The 19,403-nt window shown below is 39.5% G+C and overlaps 1 protein-coding gene across 1 annotated transcript in view; it reads right to left on the bottom strand.

Annotated features, from left to right (window-relative positions):
* Nucleotides 1-19,403, bottom strand: part of LOC126978227 (rho GTPase-activating protein Graf-like) — a 73,720-nt gene that overhangs the window by 36,885 nt on the left and 17,432 nt on the right. The window contains exons 3-10 of the mRNA XM_050826990.1: nucleotides 15,014-15,085; nucleotides 14,548-14,649; nucleotides 12,949-13,164; nucleotides 11,986-12,060; nucleotides 10,740-10,830; nucleotides 9,368-9,465; nucleotides 6,000-6,313; nucleotides 3,382-3,566 (exon numbers count right to left, since the gene is read on the bottom strand). Coding sequence (XP_050682947.1) covers nucleotides 3,382-3,566; nucleotides 6,000-6,313; nucleotides 9,368-9,465; nucleotides 10,740-10,830; nucleotides 11,986-12,060; nucleotides 12,949-13,164; nucleotides 14,548-14,649; nucleotides 15,014-15,085 — 1,153 coding nt within the window. The remainder of the gene's footprint in view (nucleotides 1-3,381; nucleotides 3,567-5,999; nucleotides 6,314-9,367; nucleotides 9,466-10,739; nucleotides 10,831-11,985; nucleotides 12,061-12,948; nucleotides 13,165-14,547; nucleotides 14,650-15,013; nucleotides 15,086-19,403) is intronic.

Raw genomic sequence — 19,403 nt, 5'->3', positions numbered from 1 at the left:
AAGACCTACACCGATTGCAAAATTATTGTGACGATCATAGCCTAGAGCTAAACCCATCAAAATGTAGCGTAATGACATTCACGCGTAAGCGGCATCCTATAATTTTCAATTACCAGTTGAAATGTGAGAATGTGCAGAGAAGTAGTACAATACGAGACCTTGGTGTTTTACTTGATTCGAAACTATTATTTGACCAACATATAAATTTAACTATATCTAAAGCTATGAAAGCCCTTGGATTTATTATAAGAAGCTCGCGTGATTTACGTCAAGTCAAGACACTGAAGATATTGTACTGCACCTTCGTTCGTGGTCACTTAGAATATGCCTCTCAAATCTGGAATCCTTTGTATTCTACATATATTTCTCGAATAGAAAATATTCAAAAAAAATTCTTACGCTTTCTATGCTACCGTACTAACGACAGATACAATTCAAAGTCTTACGAACAGCATTGTAAAAAGCAACATTTACTACCGCTTGAGAAACGACGTATGATCTCTGACATTGCTTTCCTCTTGAAAATAGCTCAAAATAAGGTTGATTGTCCAGATCTTCTTTCGACAATTTCATTGAGAACTTCGTCAACTGCACTACGCTATAGCCGTTTATTGTATATACCTCAATCATCTACTAACTACTGGAGCAATAGTTATATCTTGCGAGCTAGCACCACCTGTAATAAACTAAGCAGTGAAATAATTAATTTGGATATTTTTAATACATCTGTCAAAGCAATGAAACAATGTATCATGAAAACGTTTTTTTAATCCTAACCTGTGAACATCAAGTGTGCTTATTATTAGATTATAATTTTACATGTTTACTCTTTATAATTTTGCTTCTTACTACTTCTATTGTTTATTAGTGCATATCTGTGATTAGCTCTAAGTTTCTATTGTATTTTTATTTTGTGTAAATAGCTGTTGATATTCCTTGAAATAAATAAATAAATAAATGATATTACATTATAAATAGGTACCCTGAATACAAAATTTTCGAGAAAGCTCATGGTCGCTCAGAGGGCTTTGCTCGGAGTTTTCCTGCGGGATCGAATCAGAAATGAGGAGATTCGTAGGAGAACGTTGTGGGAGAATGTTAAATATCCCCCGTGGTATACTTCATCTCTAATCAGAATGATTAAAGAAAAATTCAAATTATTTAGAAAGTTCAAAGTCTATGGAAACAAATCAGACGAAGCCTCTTTCAGAGTTCTCAGAGAACGTGTTGATGCAACTGAAAGGGAATGTTATGATAATTATATGAACAACATTGAGCAATCCATATGTACTAATCCCAAAAAATTTTTTTCATACGTCCTAGATAGGCGTAAGCGTGGTACCATTCCATCCATAATGACATTTGAAGACAAAAGTTGTACTAAAGGAGATGATATTAGTGAGCTGTTCTCAGACTATTTTTATACTACTTTTTTATCCAGCTTATCGCCTAGCTCTCAAATGCCTCCACCATCATCAAATCCGGCCTTTGAATAGGGGAACCTAGAAGTCAGTTGCAAACAAGTATATGAACTCCTTAAGTCATTAGATCTGAAAAAATCTTCAGGACCTGGCCATTTACCAGCTAAATTTATCGTGGCATGTGCCTTCGAGCTGTCATTACCAATATCATTATTGTTTAAGCGATCCTTCAACGAAGGTCTGGTTCCCCTCAAATGGAAAACTGCTTATGTCTCTCCAATACATAAAAAAGGTTCCAGGGAAAATGTAGAAAATTACAGGCCAATATCCAAACTTAGCTTATTTGCAAAAGTTCTTGAGAGACTTGTGTTCACGCAAGTTTACAAAACATTTAGTTCGGCTTTTGATCAATGTCAACATGGATTTTTAAAAGCACGCTCTACCGTCACAAACTTAGCAGTGCTAAATGACTACATATCTGAACAAATGGTGCAGGGTAATCAAGTTGATGTTATATACATGGACTATACGAAAGCATTCGACCGAATTGACCATTGTATTCTTCTCAAAAAGCTTACAGCACTTGGTATCCGTGACGATTTATACAATTGGTTTAAATCTTATCTCTCTGATAGAAAACAGGCTGTTGTTCTCAATGGCTACTGCTCTTCTTGGAAAAATATACCTTCTGGGGTCCCTCAAGGATCATTACTAGGACCTCTGCTTTTTATAATTTTCATAAATGACATCGGACGAATCATTAAAAATTCGAATTACCTTTTGTTTGCAGATGATATGAAAATTTTTGGTACAGCAAATAATAAGACAGATGCATTACGCATTCAAGAAGATTTGTATAGACTGGATGACTATTGTACCGTGTACAAATTAGACCTAAATGTATCCAAATGTTTCTACATGCATTACACTACTAAGCCTACCCCTTTCCCTCATACGTATATTTTAAAACAGGAACCTCTATCTGCGGTAAACGAAACAAGAGATCTAGGTGTTTTCCGTGATAGCAAAATAACTTTCGTACCACATATTGATCAGGCTATCATTAAAGCGTCTAAAGCACTAGGTTTCATAATACGTACAGCCAAACCTTTCAAAAGTATGAAAACATTAAAAATTCTCTACTGTTCTTTCGTTCGCAGCCATCTTGAATATGGTTCACAAATTTGGAACCCAATGTATGCTGAACACATTAATCGAATTGAAAGGGTTCAGCAGAAGTTTACACGATATCTAGGCTTTAAGTTTAAAATACCTAATGTAAGCTATGAAGAACGCTGCAAGCGCTTCCACCTTCTACCACTTAAAGCTCGTAGAGATATTTCTGATATAGTCACCTTAATCAAAATACTAAGAAGTATGATTGACTGTTCTATATTACTGACCAAAGTCTGTCTGGCAGCCCCTAGTAGAATGTTCAGACAACAGCATATCTTTGCTGTACCATTCTGTCGCACAAATTATAGAAGGAACACATTTATTTTAAGAGCTATGCAGTCATTCAATCATTTTTGTGACACGGATAATATTGATCTCTTTAACTCCAGTATTAATTCAATTAGAGCCCATTTGGTAAAACAATTTAGCAGTGATTAACAAATTAACATTAGGAATGAAATTACTCTTTTTTGATCATGCTCTCAACTGGCGATAGGAGTGCGAGAAGATTTTATTTAATAATTTTATGAAGTTTTATTTAATAATTTTTAATTATACTTGAGTTGTTTGTTTGTAATTAATATGTTACATTTAATAATATTATACTTGTTCCTACGTACATGTGGAAGCCTATTATTAGCTCGAACGAATTATGTTTGTTAATTATTTTAATGTATGTAAAACCAGCTGTTGGCTTTCTTAAAAATATTAAATAAAAAAAAAAAATAAAAAAAAAAAGTGCTGACCCTTGCGACCTTCACCCTACCATGTACATGATACTCACTGGCAGCGGCGAGGAACTGGCGATGCAGGCGGTACGTGAGCAGCGGCTCTGGCAGCTCCCGCAGGTACGCCTTGAGCGCCGACGTCAGCGTGCGACTCTCCCAGTCGGGCGGCGACAGCGACGGCAGCCGGCCCGCGCGGCCCAGGGCCACCAGCCGCGACACCTTCGACGACACCCCGGCCACCCTGCAGCCACACCAGACAATCAAACCTTCAGGTAATGTCAGAAGGCCACACAACGATATCTGAATGATCGCCTTTCACTGGCCGCATACTTGTCATGGACGGACGGAAGTAAGAGACGAGACTAAGCATTACGGAAGATTAAGTATTTCGTATTAACGTATATTCATACAATGTATTATTTATTTACTTTAAACAAAAATACACAGCATTTAGTTCGCGTGAAAATGTCGACGTTAATGAATCGGGCCAACTAAATAATTATTTCGCGGTATTTTTTTTTTTATACAAGAGGGTGGCAACCGGCAAAAGGCTCGCGGGATGGGGAGTGGTGAGGCAACCGCCCACAAACATCCGCAACAACAGGTGTTAAGACATGCGTTGCAGGGTTTTAAGATGGGAGTACGCTCTTTTCTTGAAGGTGATTCGTAGTTGTAACGGTTCCGAAAAACAGCAATTTACTCCACAAAGTGGCTGTGCAAGCGCGCAGATGTGGAATGCCAACGTGATGCGGGTGATATTTTGCATTTTGACTTCGGCCGCTGGAATCAACTCGAACAGCTCCAATGAGCACTGCCCATGATGATGATAAATGCGGCCAGGCAATCGAAGATGACTTGATTGTCGATGATTCGAGCCGCTGTTCGTTGTATGCGGTCAAATGGAAGAAGCTTAAAGGAAATGGTCTCGAATCGAGGGGATACGACAAAGGGAGAATTTTAAGCGGTGAACGCACAAACTTGTGTCTTCTTGGGGTTGAATTGGACTAAATTTTGTCGGCCCCATCCCGAGACTTTCCAATGCATAATCTGTTCCGGTTCTCGTCGACGCTATTCCGGGACATATTGTAGGAAGTATACCCTGTGCTGCCTGCATAGCAATGAATACTGTTGATTTGTAGCATATCATTGATATGCAGAACAAACAGTGTAGGGGATAGCACGCAGCCTTGCGGCACACCAGCGTTTATGGGTTTTAAGTCGGAGCATGCACCTTTAATAACAACCTGGATACTCCGATCGGCCAAAAAGATAGGGCCCATTTGCACAACCTCTTGGGAAGCAAATACGATGACAGTTTCGCTATAAGCGCTTTATGCCACACCCAATTGAAGGCCTTAATAATTAATTAATTAACGTAATATTTATGCCGCTTCGCATGTGCGTTCGTAATTACAGTTCAATAATAAAAAAAGAAATAACAGATCATTTTTATACCATTACAAAATTAAAATAAATTGGGTGAAATGAACATTTGTTGTAGAACCTTAATCGGAAAGTTAACAGCCGTTCCCAATATACTACCTACACATAGGGATAAATTACTACCTTCTACTGTCAGTAATTAGCTGTCAATAATCTGAAGCTGTCCCAATATACCCGATAAGTCATCCTTATCGCCTTATATTGGGACGCGAGAATTGAAATGTCGCTGGTAAGCTATACGTCCTCCTATTGACAAACAGCGTGTACGCATAACGTGAGTTACGCTCGATAAGTTTATTGGGGCAGAAAAGTCAACGATACATACGATTTTTATCTCAAGTAGGCCACCGGAACGGAGATGACTGAGTATTGGGAATGGCCGTAAGACTATTCCGTCTGATATGAGCCCGGGATTACGTGAATTATGAGTTAATACCTGCTAAAGACATTGGCGTTGGTGAGGTACTTGATCCTCGTCCAATGAGATGCCGCGATATTTAGCCTGAATCTCTAAAGATAGGGCCACCGGGTGTACCTTACATTCGTATTCATACATATTATCCAAATGTTTTGAATTTTCTATAGTGTTGTTGATTCCGCTAATATTTGTCTTTAAATAATTTGACACGTGTTTCTCCTCTATACGAGGCATCCTCAGGACGTGTTGACACGCCAAAAACCTGGCACGAGACTGAGGACGTGTGGAATTGTTTAAAGACAAATGTTGAATTAACACTAAAGAAAACTCAAATCCGGATAATAGTGGATTTCCGCAAAGTAACGCTTACTTTAATAAAAAAAAGAAGTGTGGCACTCGGGGACTGCCGCGGTAAAGCTATTGCATAGCATTTTTTTATCAACTTATGCAATTATAATTATTTATTTTATTTATGCAGTTTTTTTTTTTTTTTTTGATAAAATTAATTAAAAAAAGCAAACGGGAAATGAGTAAAATTTAACTTGCAAGATTAATGATAATAAAAATGAAAAAAAAGGGGTAAAAAAAAAAGAAATTAAAAAAAATTAAGACGTACCCCTCGGCTCGAACCTTCTGCGACCTTCTGCACCAAAAATCATACGTGATAACCGTTACGAAATATCTATATACATCTAGTAAGTAAGTGTTAGGTTATTTTCGTTACGGAATTTCTGGATTCGGTCCCCACGCTCAAGGCCCGCGACAGAAGCTATGCAATAGCTTAAGAAAATCATGCATATTGTTATTTCCAACCTGTACAAGCCCTGCTCCTCCAGCCCCCGCGCCTCCAGCGTGTCGACGAGGCGGCGGACGAACGCGAAGCCCGCGTCGTCGAGCCCCCACAGGTCGGCGGGGCGTGGTGCGTCTCGGTCGCGGGGAGGGTCGCGTGCGGGCGGCAGCGGGTCCAGCGCCCGCAGCCAGGCGGCGCGGTCGCGGTCGCCAAGTGCTTGCAGTGTGAGTGGCGTCCGCTCGCGCTCGGCCGGCACGGCCTCCCAACAGAAGCGACGCTCCACGCTGGCGTCTGCGGCGCGCGCGCCCGCAACCGGCACGCTCTCGCACGCACCCACCTACAGACGAGCGTACGGGTCACCTGGTGTTAAGCGATCACCGCCGTCCACATCATCTTGCAACACCAGAGGAATCACAAGAGCGTTGCCGGCCTTTAAGGAAGATGTACGCGCTTTTTGTGAAGGTACCCATGTCGTATCGTCCCGGAAACACCGCACAAGGAAGCTCATTCCACAGCTCAGTAGTACGAGGAAGAATGCTCGTTGAAAACCGCACTGTGGAAGACCGCGACACATCCAGATGGTGGGGATAGTATCCTAACTTGTGGCGTGTCGTACGAAGGTGGAATCATTTAAGGTATGTTCCGATATGCACTGCGAGCACTATAAAAAATTCGTTATGGACTGCAAATATACAGCCGCAGTGCCGTAGAGAAATATATGACGTCATAAATCGCCGTCATATTCTACTGTGAGCAATGTTTTCGAGGTAAGGTACTCGCAGTAGTTCTTTGATCACACGATCAGTCAAAACCACTCGAGTGCCTAACGTTTTATAAACAATACCTACAATTTAATCCCAAATATTTTTAATTGGACAGTACTCGAACAACAGTTTTTTTTTAATGAACTAGAGAACTTTAATACACTCATTTGAATACTGCGTCAAAAAATGCAGCTGACAGTATACGGGATTGCGTTCCGTTTTAAATAGTAACCAATATAACTGGCTATAAAGCAACGGCTTCATAGTATACTAAATTGACGTCATACTGTACAGTGGTCGCAGTGCATATCGGAACATACTCTTAATTTATTCAAATTAAAATATTTTTATTCAAAATAGGATTCAAAATCACTTATTGAACGTCAAAAACTACCACCCATTCAAAAAAGACTGCCTCAGACCTGAGAAGAATACCAAACTCAGCGTGCTTTTTTTATACATAAAAATATGAATTACAATATGATATCGTACAATAAACATTTATAATTAAAGAGCCTGAGGGTTTTCGCTTCATCCTCAGTCCGTGGTGTCATTAAGAAAATCGTTTATACTATAGTAACGCACACAAACGTTTTTTAAAAATTCTTTTAAATTTCGTAACACATTTGTTTTGTACATTTTCTGGGATCATCGCCCAACAAAAGACTTACCTACTAACTCGACCCAACCGAGTAGTAGGCGTAACAAGTTTATGTTTGTTCCTCGTAAATTATAATTATATAAAAAAAAAAACACAAGGTGGTATTGTTTGCAGATGACACTTCACTTATATTCAAAGTGAAACGAAGCCAAGTTTTGTATGACGAAGTAAACAATGCTCTATCTGACATCGTGTACTGGTTTAGCGCCAATAACTAATATATTAAATTCACCGCGCCAAATGTCAAAAATGTAGATGCGTATATTTTATTAAATGGAGAGGTGGTAAAACTAGTGGAATCTGCTATATTTCTTGGCATTACTCTTGATTCCAAATTGCAGTGGGGCCCCCATATTGAAGGATTGGCGAATAGACTTAGTTCTGCAGCATATGCGGTTAAGAAAATTAGACGGTTAACTAACATAGATACGGCGAGATTAGTATATTTTAGTTATTTTCATAGTATTATGTCCTATGGTATATTGTTATGGGGCAGTGCGGCCGATATTAATACTATATTTGTGCTGCAGAAGAGGGCTATTCGCGCGATTTATAACCTAGGTCCTAAAGAATCATTAAGAGAAAAATTTATAGAAATAAACATTTTGACTGTTGCTTCTCAATACATTTTTGAAAATGTTTTGTATGTTCCTAAGCACATTGAGGAATTTTCTAGAAACTGTGACATTCATAATGTTAACATGAGGAACAAACATAAACTTGTTGTGCCTACTACTCGGTTGGGTTGAGTTAGTAAGTCTTTTGTTGGGCGATGTATATGCTTCTACAATATGATCCCAGAAAATGTACAAAACAAATGTGTTACGAAATTTAAAAGAATTGTTAAAAAACGTTTGTGTGGGAAAGGTAATTAAGGCATAAACGATTTTCTTAATGACACCACGGACTGGGAATAAAGCGAACACCCTCAGGCTCTTTAATTATAAATGTTTATTGTACGATATTACATTGTAATCCATATTTTATATTAAAAAAAAAAGCCCGCTGAGTTTCTTGCGCCCATTCTTCTCAGGTCTGAGGCAGTCTCTTTTGAATGGGTGGTAGATTTTGACGTTCAATAAGTGATTTTAAATCCTATTTTGAATAAAAATATTTGAATTTGAATATAGTATAATAATTTAAATAAAACGACCCCTATGGCTCAATGGTTTGTTTTCGAGTCATGGATCTTTATTAGTATTTATGTATGTTTTAGTAAGTATATTGTATTAAATATATCGTTGTCTTGTACCCATAGTGCAGGCTATGCCTAGTTTGGGGCAAGATAATTTGTGTAAGATTGTAAATTTTTATTATTTATTAATACAGAAGGTGAACGACTTGCCCAAATATGTTGCTCGCATAACACGGCATCGGGAAATTAAATTTGTTGACACTTGTCAAAACCGTGTCCGAATAACGAATAATCCGTGTAAAGTGCGTCATAGTTCCTGGAAGTTTAATGCGGTATCAAAGATGAACAAAAATACCGACGAAGTGATGTACCACCACTACCAACATACATACCACACTGTACAATTGTACAACAACGGTGCCTACTTCTGCCGTGAAGCAGTAATGTGTAAATATTACTGTGTTTCGGTCTGTAGGGCGCCGTAGCTAGTGAAATTACTTGGCAAATGAGACTTAACATCTTACGTCTCAAGGTGACGTGCGCAATTGTATGCCGCTCACAATTTTTGGGTTTTTCAAGAATCCTGAATGGCACTGCATTGTAATGGGGAGGGCGTATCAATTACCATCACTTGAAAGTCCTGCTCTTCTCGTCCCTTATTTTTATAAAAAAAAAATTGTGAGTGATTGGATGTGCATATTGTTTAACTATACCCTTCTCATTCCTAAGGAACTATCTTATAGGCCCGTAGAGTATGCGTGGGTAGTAAAGAGCTTGCACCAACACAATCTAATGTAATGTTAATGTGTGTATGTGTGAGTGTACACTCACAGACTTGGGGTTGATCTGGTTGTAGGGCAGCATGCGTAGGGTTCGCGAAGTCCGCTCGTAGCTGCAGTACTGCTTGCTCCACGTCGTGCCGAAAGCCTCTGTGTGTGTACAATAGTTATTTTCACCTCTCCAGCACGAAAGGGCGCTATTACTACGTGAAAAATCGCTTTTTGCTGCGAGCGTCAGGCAAAGTTATTTAAATTTCGAATCGTGACATACATCCGGAAATTACTCCGCGTTAAAAAAATAAACAATGCGATCCGGTGCGTTCCGAAACTCTTTAGCCTAGTGTATTATCTCATTGTCACAAAAATCAATTTAATTGTTTCTCTTACCTATAAAAAACAAACATTTCAACTTTTGATTTTTTTTTATGACGGTTTCATCTTTATAATAAACATTGTTAAATATTATCTTAATTGTTTCTTATACTATAATCTATAACACTTTTCTCGCTAGTCGAGGTGAAAAGTTGTATGTTTCACACGAGAGCAAATTTTTTTTTATGGAGGGTTTTCACGTAGCAATAGCGCCCTTTTCGTGCTGGAGAGGTGAAATAAATATTACTTGTGTACTACCTTCTTACTACCTCACAATAATATTATCAGTCGGAAGTTAAGTATTCCTTCGAAAACCCTACGTTCTCACAATTACATTTTGGACTTTATCTTTCATCAATGGTTCTAATACATATTGTTATTACTTGATCAAAGTAACAGCATATGAATATTAAAAATTACAAGAGCAAGCATGCGCTATCCGCCTTTTACTGGTGAAAGTATGCACAGAATAATGTATTTTTTTTAAGGTTTAATTAACTGAGTAATAAAAGGTACTTGCGTAAACCTTTGACACTTTGGGTGGTATCCTTTCAGTAACAATAAAATATTGAGCCGTGCAGCAACTCTCTATACACTTATATTGATAAAAGTAATTGTTGCTCTAAATCACGGACTAGTAAAAAAAGAAGGACTCCGCGCCGTGATATGAGCAAGTGAAGCACCTTTATGCTAGTGTGTGTGCGGTTACGGGGTATACCAGTTCAACAATTTTTCTCCCTTAGATAATCATATATCCACAAATACTTTTATATTATTGTTTTTACACTTTTTCACAATGCACAACGGCATTTTTAAAATATTTTATTGCGACGCAAACTGATCTGTTACAGACGATGGCAAATACCATAATGGCGGTCGATCGGCTTGTATTAGTGTAAGTGTATGCGTGGGGCTATGTATTTACAAGTTTACCAACTTGTTTTGGTGCCTCACTGTTTTGTAAAGTGACACGGAGTCCTTATTTTTTTTACTCGTCCGTGCTCTAAATAAGTAAATCATTTTTTACTTCTGCTTCAGAGACTCGTACTTACTCTTCTCCAAGAGGAACAGGTAGCCGGCCCGTGATCCCCCCACTACCCCTCCTCCTCCGCCGCCGTCCTCGCCCGCGTGCTCCTCCTTGTGCTGCACACACAACAAACATTTACAGTACTAATAATAATAATTAAGGTCTAATAATATATGGTACAGAATGTTTTGTGCCCTACCCTCTGCGGTAGGTTACCCTGAGTTGCAGAGGATAAGTCCTTCCAAAAGCTTATACATCATCAGCCGGAAGACGTCCACTGCTGGTCAAAGGCCTCCCCCAAAGATTTCCACGACGATCGTTACTGCGCTGCCCTCATCCAACGTATTCCGGCAAACTTGACCAGATCGTCGGTCCATCTTAAGCTTATATATAATAAGCAAACTCACTAAAAAAGGTGTGTGTGATTTTTTGTTAAGTCTATCTTAGTATGTCAAACTGTGCACCAGATAAAATAGTTGTTAGTAATTGAGGCTTATGTTTTAATTTTAAAAACGTTTTCTGTATCATTTCGTACTACATGATACAAGCCGCGGGCTGGCTATTGTATCAGTCAGAGAGGTTAAACTATAGTAGGGGTTGGGTGATGGGTCACCAATAATAATGCTGCCACTCGCATTAGAAGGACAAAAAATATTAGATACTATCGTTTCTAACCTTAAATCTGATGAAAACTAAGTGGGCGATTGACAACTAAATCTATATATTGTCCAGGGTGTAAAATTTTGTACAAAATCGACAAAACGAAACCGTAAGCCATTTCTTATATTATCATCCGTGTGACTATTATTAAATTTCATTCATTTCGTTTCTGCTTGAGTTTTTTTTGTATTGATGTGAAACATCTATAGCCGCACGTAAAACAGATTTCTGGCGTGGCGACGCATGCCGTGGCGACGCGTCGCCTTGTCACAGTAATACCGTCCTCAGAGGCAACATCGAATATAACTATTACCGAAGTCACTGATTAAACGAATTAAGTAGTCACGATTTGAAATAAATTCGTAAATTTTTGTATTTAATGAAAATAAATGTTTATTCAATAAATAGTCATTGTTATCTGGAAAAAAATCGTAATATTTTATTTTATCATTATGACATATTTAGTTCCTGTCACAATATGTTCTTTTCTGCATATTACTTTTACAAAATAATGTCAATGTTTCACATCTGCCAGGCGTCCCGTGACGACTCACATTTTTTTTAGTTTAAATTAGAGATGTAAACAGTTCGAAAAGTTTTGATGGACTCACAATCTGCCTCATCTCCATCATCTTCTTCATCAGCGACTCGGTCTGTTTACTGGTCTCCTCGAAGTTGGTCCGCGTCTGCACACACACACACACAAGCGTCAGTAACGGCACTCCGCGCCCGCTCGAGATACACACACGCAAACAATAACACCATGCTGTTAAACTATGGCAACGCGCAAAGTGAACTCCAAACGTTAATAGAACACAAATAATGTGAATATTGAGACCTGGTGTCCACCGACATGGTGACGTCATCAGCGTCGCCTCACCGCGCCCTCCTGCACATCATCATTTATTACGGTTTGATCATTGTGTCTGGATTTACGATTGTGTGCTTTTAAACTTAGCACACAGGTGCTAAGTTTAAAACAGGCTGTCCAACGATTGAAACGGAGAATCAGCGAGAAAAGAGTGATGTGGAGTTAAGGTAAATTTTATGATTCTTATTGAAAAGAGATCTACCACTGTCACTTAAACGCAAAATCGTCGACATGTGCATCCTGCCCGTGCTAACTTATGGTGCACAGACACCAGGGGCGTGCATACCATACAGGCAATTAGGCAGTGCCTACCTCGTTAAGAACCTACATAAATACAGCACTAGTGTGAAAGTTGATTTAGTTTAATTTGGTTCAGTAATTCATAATTTTTCCTTACGCTAGATCCTAAATAGCTACGGTAGTCTCCAGATTCGATATACAACTTCAATATTTAGACCTCAAAACCTAGTATTGTCGGACAGTACAACAACGCAACTACGACTAGTTACATTTTTGCCTTGCTAGAAAACCAATGCACGCCCCTGACAGACATTGTCTCTTACAGAAAATCAGAAGTCTAAACTCCAGGTTTGTCAGCGAGTCACGGAGCGCAGTCTGGGAGTCTTTAGGAATACGGAACTGCGCTCCGGAACTGGCATTCCATCTGACTTGTAACATAATGCGAATGGAACATCTGGATCACCCGCTGTATCCGCAGCTGCAGGTCCCTCACGAGCGGCTCGGCGTCGTGGTGCACGTCGTGCGCCGTGTGGTAGAAGGTCCACCAACCGAACACGAAGCCCAGCAGCGTCTCCACCAGCTCGAACTTCTCTCGCTCCTGCACCGCCTGCAGCTGGAACACGTACTCCAGCGACGCCTGGCAGAAGTCGCGCTCCGCCATTTCCATCGCCGCATCCGCCTGCACATATCGCCAAAAACATAACTGACTACCACACTACACACCGAGAAGTTTCTATTACAGTTTTTGTTCTAGAAAAATCGAGCGTACTCGCTAGTTACACAGTGCTTGTTACTTACTGCCTTGCCAGTATGCAGCTACTTTTGTAATAAATCATAATAACTTCCACCCAATTTCGCCCTCGCGATGTCAACTCAACATGTTCGAATTTTAAAAAGTTAAAGTTCAATGACAAAACAATTACATAGGTTTTTTTTCATGTGCTCTGTAGGAAATTCTTCATGAATGAAATATCATTAGAAGACCAACTTCCAGCCGTTTTGAATACAATAAATGCTCGTAGCAACTGGCGAGCTACTACCGCCCGCGACCAAATGCGAGTAGTGACCGAGCTGCTGGACGGGCAGCCGAGTGAAAACAAAATATTATGTTTGAGTAACTCGCATCCGAGCTACGCGTACGGGCTACTCGTTCGTTATGTCCAAACAGATTGAGTTTCTTAAGTGTCCGACTCGCACTGTGTAAACTAACCATATGCATCACCTAATGCTATGTGATCAGCGCCACCCGTACTGTGTTGCGACAACAGAGGGAACACATGTGACCATAGCAGATATCAGTCATAAAGTGTTTATTATAATACTAGAAATAAGGGATTGCCTGTAACTAATTCTAGTAGGCTTCATAAGATACATAATAGCTTTAAGTGTAAATGAATACACTTTTGTAATAAAGTGCCAGCCACTGTTCAGGCATTATCTATAAATAAATTTAAATGTTTTATAAAAAAATGTCTCTGTAAATCCTATTACTCCACAGCTGAATATCTAAGTGATCGGACAGCCTGGGACTAGATTATGATTATTTATAGCAATAGCAATGACAGTACAATATTATATATTTTTATTAAAAATAGCGCAAAAATAAGCTGGGAGTGTTTCTTGCGCTGCTTTATCACTCTCAGAGCGCCATTTGTTTCCGAAGCGGTAGCCAAAGTATAAATTAAGTTATATAGTAACGTTAGTATTTATAAATTGTTATTTATAAATTTATAAATAAATTGTGTGGGAAAGGTTATTATAGCATAAACGATTTTCTTAATGACACCACGGACTGGGATTAAAGCGAACACCCTCAGGCTCTTTAATTATAAATGTTTATTGTACGATATTACATTGTAATCCATATTTTATATAAAAAAAAAAGCCCGCTGAGTTTCTTGCGCCCATTCTTCTCAGGTCTGAGGCAGTCTCTTTTGAATGGGTGGTAGATTTTGACGTTCAATAAGTGATTATAAATCCTATTTTGAATAAAAATATTTAAATTTGAATTTCAGAGAAATACTAAAATTCATTCAAAAATTATTATTGGCAAAGAGTTTACCTCCTGGAAGACATTCTCCTGTTTCTTGGTAGAGAGGGACAGAGTCCTCTCCTGGCTCTGGCAGAACTTTGCTGTTTTCTTATCGAACTTCTTCTTGCCTTCCTGAAAATGTAGCAAGTGTAATATAAGGTGTTTATGTTATGGTCACATCAAACGGTGAAATAATCAGTTGCCAGCGGTTTCCCAACTAAGAGGAACTTAACATTCATTTTTATTCTACACATACATTTGGAAAAATACTCAAGTAAGTTAAAAGGTTTGAGCATTAATTTGCATAGATTATAAAAATATTTTGTAAAATGATGAAGCTGTAAATATTGATTCAAAGAGTGGCAATGTGTTTCTCGCCACTTCTTCTTATTAAAGTTCTAATTTTCTATTACTAGTAAATGTTAAAACTTAGACATTCACAAGAGTTTGAAACTAATTCTCTCTTATTTACAGTTAAAATGTGTCTACAACTAACCTTTACGGCACCGATGTGCTCCTTTCTGAATTTCTCCAGCGGTTGGATGATCTGTTCGTTGGCTCGACCCAGCTGCGATCAAACATATTGGATCAGGACTTGTTGATGTTGATGCATGCACTAGTTGATGTTTTTTAAATGAAAATAAGGGACGAGACGAGCAGGACGAGGAATTGATACTTCCTGCCCATTACAATGCAGTGCCGCTCAGGATTCTTGAAAAACACAAAAGTTTTGAGAGGTAATGCTATTGCGCTCGTCACCTTGAGACTTAAGATGTTAAGTCTCATTTGCCCAGTAATTTCACTAGTGACGGCACCCCTTCAGACCGAAACATAGTAATGCTTACACATTTAATTTTTGCCGGCAAGTTGTGGTAACCATAAACTTGCCGGCATCCTGTGCAAAGGAGCCTCCCACTGGTAATTGGACATGTACAGCACTAGTTAATTAATGATTACACACAAAAGTAGAATACTTAAGAGGTCGTAAATATGCAGTCACTCAGGTATCTATTGTACGTGATGAGCTCAATACTCCACTAACGATATAAGTGGCGGAGGCGGGAGTAGTGTGGGGCCAGGAAAAGAGCCGACGACGCGAACTTCAATTATTATCCGAGCGATACATTCATGAAATTGTGAATACTCCGTAATTTATTGTGTTTATATACGCACACCATAAATATTATCAAAATTTGTCATCAATTTACTATTATCGTGGCACAATTTTTAGACCATTATAATAGTAATAATAATATTGACACACTTTTACACAAATTATCTTACCCCAAACTAGGCATAGCCTGTACTATGAATAGAAAGGAGATGATCGGGTCCAGGCAAGCTGGCCTTTCTGTGACCTCGGCAGGTCACTCATAAAGAGTGAGAAAAAGTTCGGAAAGAGGACTGAGCCCTGAAGGACTCCTGACCTGATGGGTCGTGCCGTAGAGAGCGTACCCTCGACGCGGTAACGAAACGAACGATTCGTAAGGTAATCTCGAATGACGCGCTTCAGTTTATCTGGCACACTTAGTCCGTAAAACTTATATTACATTTAAACAATATGATATGTTAAAGTGATAACACTCACTTCTAGGATTAATACACAAACAAAATTTTATGAACGATGCGAGATTCGAACCCACGACCTCCGGCGTTCCGTGCCGGTGCTCTAACCAACTGAGCTAACCGTTCGAGTACCGCCTCGTTATAAAATTCTGTTTGCTTTGTTCAACTCTCATTACGTTACATTTAGCCAATGTGCCAGACCTTATCAAATGCTTTCGCGAAGTCGAAAAATACGGTCGCTGTGTGAACTCCATAATGTTGTAACATCAGTATGGACTCATGTATGTACTTCGTGTGGGTTGTGGAGTGTGTGGGTTGGAAGCTGAAGTAATGGTCTAGTATTAAATTATTCGCGTTGACTGACGGGCTTACGCTGGAACGACGTTCTATTTCGTTGACGTGAGACGGATCGACGGGTACGTAATACGAATGGAGTGCACAGACTTTCGAGGCTGTCGACAAAGTACTCAGCCTTTTCGTTATCATCGAAAACCGTTGGGGAGTCCCAGCTTCACAGGTATGACCGTATCCTAAGCCCTGGTGTCTCTGTGTTTCTCTTACATCGGCAGGTAACGCTAGGCGATGCTTTTGCAGCAGGCTTATATCTAGATATAGGTCGCATTACAAGGAAAGAGCCCTGTGGGCTCCGACGACCGAGTCAGTAAAGCCAAAAATCGTGAGCAAGAACCTTGGAAACGGTGGTCTCGAGTTCCTCCTCTAACTGCTACCAGTTAAATCAGTCGAAGCGTTGATGTCGTGATCAAACAAACATTAGCAACAGTCATCGATGTATCTACTAAAGTGGGGTAATCTATCCGCCAATCACAGCGACATTATCCTCACATTAACCTACACACGATCTCTACGAGCAGCTATCGTGTTGGTACGTGTAAGCAATGGTTAGGATGCTTCATAAGTGAACAAATAAAATGTTGTACTTTTTATTCTTCTTTATTAGATACATCAGTTTTTATTTGCAAATTAATTAGGACAAGGCAACGCCGATGCGAAAGCCATTATTGATGTGTATAAAAACGTAGATATAGGTTATATTTTCGTAGTACTATTTGTAATAAAAAAAAACTAAAAAAAAATGATAATTATTTATAAAGTTGAAAGCACACATCAACGAAATGCAAAAATATTATAGTCAATTGCTGTAAATCTATTTATACGTAACTAAAACAATCATTTGCCGAAGATGTCGATCTTAACTCCCCTTCTCTTCTAAGAAACAATAGACGACACGGTAGCCGAATGGTTAGCGACCCTGACTACTAAGCTAGAGGTCCCAGGTTCGAATCCCGGTAGGTGCAATCATTATTTATATATATGTATGTACAGGCTATGCCTAGTTTGGGGCAAGTTAATAGTCAATATATAAATAAAAAAAAAACTGTCAATAGAGACACATCCAGCCTGACCACACTCCGGCACTTCACCCTCGTATCCTCCTACGCATGTATCACTGTTCCAACGAAATGCTTGCTGCTGCTGCCACAGACTACAATATCATGATCGCCACAACAACCACATAGAAAATGTTAGGAATAAATTTATAACCAGGTAATAATACCTACAACAAAGTACCTGCTCAACCTTAAAAAAAGCGCACACACTCATGTGATTCCTCTGGTGTTGCAAGACACTAAGGATGGGCTTTCTATTCCACAGAATAAACTATTTAACATACATAATAGATCTATTAATACGGCTTTACTCACGTTTTTGTCGGTGTCGGTACCGACTAGTTTCGGACCATTCGGAGGTCTTTCCCACCACACTCACCCTGATGGGTGAGTGTGGTGGGTTCGCGATAACGTCCCACCTCCTACTGCGTTATCACTGACGCACGAAACTTTTAATAATTTAATTACATAATAGTTTATTTAAAAAATCCGTGTACCCGGACAATACAAATTCGAGGCACGTTGAATCGGGTTGAAAACTAATACTCTCAAGAGAGTAGTATCACTCTGTCATATGATATGATTCACAAAACTATTCAATAGATCCCCTAGAGACGAATTGAATGAAGAATTAATTATATGGTTCACAATGAATCACACAGACACGATACAGACGGGCGCCGCAGGACGTGATGTGATTTGTGCGCACGCAGCTCATTTACATGACACACAGCGGGACGGACACAGTGTCACGTACGAGCCATCATTACGTACATATAGTGACCTACTACTACCATTTACGACGTATGCCAGACGTTGCCAAGCTCTTAGCTCAGTAGTTAACGCACAGACCACTGAGCTATGTCCGCGGGTTTTAATTCCGGTATGCGAAAGTATTGTATTAATGATTGTTTGTACTTGAAAGTAATGAAATATATCGTACCCATATGTCTAAAATGTCTTTTTTTGAGGCTGGATAATTAGTATGGAGGTTCGCTATAACTATATAAGTAATAGCTCGACTGTTTAACACAGTCTTTAATGAGAGCGGGCGCTGTACGGCTGTTCTGTGATGGCTCAAGGTCACTCGCACGTCACCAGGATGTAGTCATGGAAGCCCTACGGTTATATGAGCTGCGAGACCGAGCCATCAGTCACTTGCTGTATTATATAATACGAAAAGTCACATTGCGCCCCGAACGGATCTTTTGATGACGACACGACATCGCCTGCCATCATTATCCAAGAAAATTGTAAGCCTTTATAGAGTTATTAGCTTTCAAATTCAACAACTCTAATGTATTAAGTGTATAATAATTATATACATATGAGTATATCAAGTTCTACCTCCCATTTGAAAAGATATATCTCAGGCCTAAGAAGAAGGGCCGCAAGCAAATCAGCGGGCCTTATTTATGTATCAGAATACATTTTATATAGGTAGGGAGCGGTAGCCCCAGTCACAAGATGTAACCTTTGTTAGAAGTCCGACGAGACCTCGTCCTATACTCGTTTAACACCACCCACACTCACATCACAAATCAGACACCTACAATGACACTACACACAAATGGTCATACACTTATACACACACATTCACACATAATTACAGACACATACATATGTCACCGAAGTCTCTTCAAACGTAGAGTCCATTGGACTAAAAGATATATTAGATCGTTAGTGATCTTGCCTCCATCCAGCCTTGCGTGCAAGCGGTCCGAGGTTCGAGTCTCCTTCCGAGACGCCCCGCGCCTGTGAGCTACATTAGCGGCCTGCAAGGCCCCCGCCCGGCTCCACTCTGAAAGCCTTTAGGGCTACCAGCACAGTGGAGGTTTTTAATCGGTAGGGGGAGTATACAGCCGAGCCCGACATATGGGCCACGTTTCGGGGTCTTCAATACGTAAATGT

The sequence above is a fragment of the Leptidea sinapis genome, chromosome 47, assembly GCF_905404315.1.
Source record: "Leptidea sinapis chromosome 47, ilLepSina1.1, whole genome shotgun sequence".
Classification (NCBI taxonomy): Eukaryota; Metazoa; Arthropoda; class Insecta; order Lepidoptera; family Pieridae; genus Leptidea; species Leptidea sinapis.
This window is presented reverse-complemented; position numbering and strand designations above follow the sequence as displayed.